This window comes from Myzus persicae, unplaced genomic scaffold, assembly GCF_001856785.1.
Source record: "Myzus persicae strain clone G006 unplaced genomic scaffold, MPER_G0061.0, whole genome shotgun sequence".
Lineage (NCBI taxonomy): Eukaryota > Metazoa > Arthropoda > Insecta > Hemiptera > Aphididae > Myzus > Myzus persicae.
The window spans coordinates 1-3,684 of NW_019102048.1; the positions used below are offsets into that span (position 1 = coordinate 1).

Sequence of the window (3,684 nt, forward strand, 5' to 3'; positions counted from 1 at the left end):
ATACACAAAGGAAATTTATCGGAATCCAAAAATGTTTTGGTATTTATTAGTGAAAATAGTGTAAACTATGCAGCTATTTCAATTGCATTATCTCTCAAGTGCAAAGTGTTTGTCGTAGCTGAAACTAATGAACAACTTGAAGTTATTAAAGCCAACTACCCAGAAGTGAGTAATAAAAGGTTTTTTTTTAGAATGAAATGTATTACTGGGTACTTAATATTAAGTTTATATTAAATTAAGGTGAGTCAGGTTTCAACTACAAAGTTTGATTCAAAATTCATTCACACGGTATCAAAGTTAACTCTAAATCAAGGAGTTGATTATGCTATTCTATCCAAATATTGTTCCAGTCGTCTGCCAGAACTGCTTGCCGATGAAGCGAAAATTATCATCACCGAAAATACAGATGTTTCAGTTTTATCAAGTAAATTTTAAAATATTTTTTTTAATTTTTAACACACACGCACTAGCTATGAATCACCGTTTTAAAAAGTAAAATATATAGCAAAATATAGTTAAAATAGGTTAATTAATAAAGTTAACAATTTCTTATAAAGCGCTACAAGTACTAGCTCCGTATTCTTTATTTATCTTTCTATATATTGATTAGTACTTATTAGAAAATGTTTAGTAATTTGTTTCAAAGTCGTTAAAATGTGAAAAAAACATTTAAAAAGTCACTTATAGACAGGTATGTAAATGTATGAACTACGTAATGTAAAATACTGGATGCTAAACAAATTAATAAACCTGGGCTTATTTATTTTTCTTGTAGAACCAATTTATCACGGAACAAATATTATAAGAACTTAATAATTATATTGATTTTAGATTCTCCAAGTGGATTTGGAGTTGTATCAGCCAAATTTGACGATATTCCTATTTTGAATAATTCGTGTGTTGACAGTATTTATTCATTCATTGAATCGAGAATAAAACTTGATGTCATAAAACCTCTGCCGTTCACTATATACCAATATTCTGATGTCGAGTCTGCTTTCAGGTAAATTATAATAATATTTCATGTATTTATTTTATATTAAATTACATTTTTCGTTCATGTAGATCATACGCAAATAATAAGACTGGAAACAAGATAATCGTTGAAGTGACCGGGGAGTCTCCGAGATTGAACTTTGCAGCATACCGACGGGTGTACTTTGATCCCAGCAAAAGTTACATACTTTCAGGTACATTTATTCTAAATGTTATTTGATTGTAAATTTAATCGTGATTGAGTTTAGGTGGTCTTGGTGGATTCGGAATGGAACTTACTGAATGGGCTGTCGAACGGGGGGCGAGAAATATTATTCTCTGCTCTCGGAGTGGAATTCAAACTGGATACCAGAAATATAGAGTGAATATTTGGAAAAACCAAAATATCAAAGTGGAAATCAGCACATTCGACCTGACTACATTGTCGGGAGCTAAGAATACTGTAGCATTAGCCCTCAGCTTAGGACCACTTGGTGGAATTTTCAACTTAGCCGGGGTACTTTTTTTATTGCATTTTAAGTTTACTTTCGATACGTCACTACAGTGTTTCGAACATTATTTATCAATTTAGGTTTTGAGAGACGGAATATTTGAAAACCAAACAGTTGCCAACTTCCAGACTGTGTACAACAGTAAAGTCTTAACTACTAAATATTTAGACGAAGCATCGGAAGGCGCTAGCAAAGATTTGGAATATTTCGTCACATTTTCGTCCATTTCGTGTGGCCGGGGCAACAGAGGGCAAACCAATTACGGTTATGCAAACTCTATCATGGAGAGGATTTCAGAGCAAAGACAAAAACGAGGTTTGCCGGCGGTAAGAATAAATCGTTTTTACTCCACGTTCCATTGTATCACATACATTGTTCACATCAGACATTGGTTTCCAATAGGTGTTGTAGAAACAATGGCTTTATAAATTTTTTTTTTATTTTACAGCAATCTATCCAATGGGGAGGCATCGGGGACGTCGGAATGGCTTATCTATTAACTCGTGGGAACGAAGAAAAAGAAATCAATGGAACTCTGGCCCAAAAAATATCGTCTTGTCTAGCGGCGTTGGATACATTATTAACACAAAGTTCAGCAGTCGTTGCTTCACATGTGATACCAACCAAAAGAAAACTGACAGAAAATTCGAAATCACAATCGCTCACAGAGATCGTTTCCGGAATTATGGGTAAAAAATTTTTGTACAAATTATTAAAAATTAATAGTATTTTAATATTTTATTGTCATGAATGTTCAAAAGTCATACATAATTTTTATGTCATAATTATTGTAGTTGTGTCTACGCTGTGTGGTTTTGTTTATTATGTTATTCATTACTTAAAAAACTATGGACGTTTTCGATTATATTTTATTTCATTTTTTCATTACAATAATAGTGCTCAAACCTTTTTTAAATTTGAAGAGTATAGTGTCTTGTTTTCTTAACGATTTTCGATAACTTTGACAAATATAAATCTTCTTGTTCCGTGAAGTACTTATGGTATATAATTTTTGTCTTATTTTTTTAATTCGACAAATACATATCTAAAATTAATTTTTATCACTCTTCAAATTGAATTTATTCATACTCCATTGTACTTTGTTAAAATTTTCGTGTATATATACAATTTCTATAAATTTGAACATTAGGGATTTGATTGTATTTCATAAAGTTTTATAGTTCCTATATAACTTAAAATCAAAAATTATGTTGAGACGAGTATTTAATAATATAATTATTATAATTAATTAAATTTGACACAGGTATAATGTTCTTTACATAATATTAAACTATTTTTAAAATGTTATTACTTATAAAATATTTTCTTTTATTATTCAGGGATTCAAGATCCTCTTTCAGTCAAGCCAGTATCTACCTTAGCTGATTTAGGAATGGATTCCTTGATGGGAGTTGACATCAAACAGACGATCGAACGTAACTTTGGCCTATCATTGAATAATTCTCAAATTCAACAGCTGAAGTTTAGTGAATTAGATAAATTGGGTGCCAAATGAAAATCTAAAATGAATTTATAAACAATATTGTTACATAATTATATGTTTTAACTAACTATTTCAATTTTGATGTAGTTACTGATTTTTTTAATCCGTACATGCAAAAAAAAAAAATAACAAAACCTAAATTAAATTGGAAATTCTTGATGTTTAATTAAAATTTTTATATTTATTTGTGAGTGAAAATAACAATACTTCTTTTTCTAAGAATTTTAATGTTAGAGAAAAATATTACGATACTGTTTTTTTTATACATAGGAATTATTTATAATATACAGTTTCGTACCCAGGAGGGTGCTAAGGGGCTTCAGTCGCTCTCATTGTCAGTGTCGAGGCATACATCCTTACATCTTGTGTAATAAAAAGCAAAATACAAACCATGATATTTGATTTTTCGGAAGAAACATTTTGTGTATTATCAAATATTTGTAGAGTTGATTTCGGTTGCGGAATATAGTAATAAGGACCTATTATAAGCCATAAGGTATCAAATTCTGATTTACTTTATTTAGCCGTCCCCCTAACTGAAAAACCCTGTGTTTGAAACTGGGTATACATATGTATGTGTATATTAATAATGCATTTATGTTTTATTTTTATTATTAGTAGGGGAAACCCGCGGCAACATTGGCTTTTGAGGGTGGGGTGGTACGGTGCGATATTTTTGGTCGGTTTTTAGTA

At 30.5% G+C, this 3,684-nt stretch overlaps 1 protein-coding gene across 1 annotated transcript; it reads left to right on the forward strand.

Moving 5' to 3' along the window:
* Window positions 1–3: 3 nt before the first annotated feature.
* LOC111031085 (fatty acid synthase-like) lies at window positions 4–3,068 on the forward strand (the record flags this gene model as incomplete). The annotated part of the gene is made up of 8 exons (XM_022310875.1): window positions 4–165; window positions 241–424; window positions 832–1,003; window positions 1,066–1,190; window positions 1,245–1,492; window positions 1,568–1,813; window positions 1,936–2,176; window positions 2,828–3,068. Coding segments are annotated over 8 exons (1,554 nt in total), but the record flags the coding sequence as incomplete, so codon positions are not given.
* Between the last annotated feature and the right edge of the window lie 616 nt (window positions 3,069–3,684).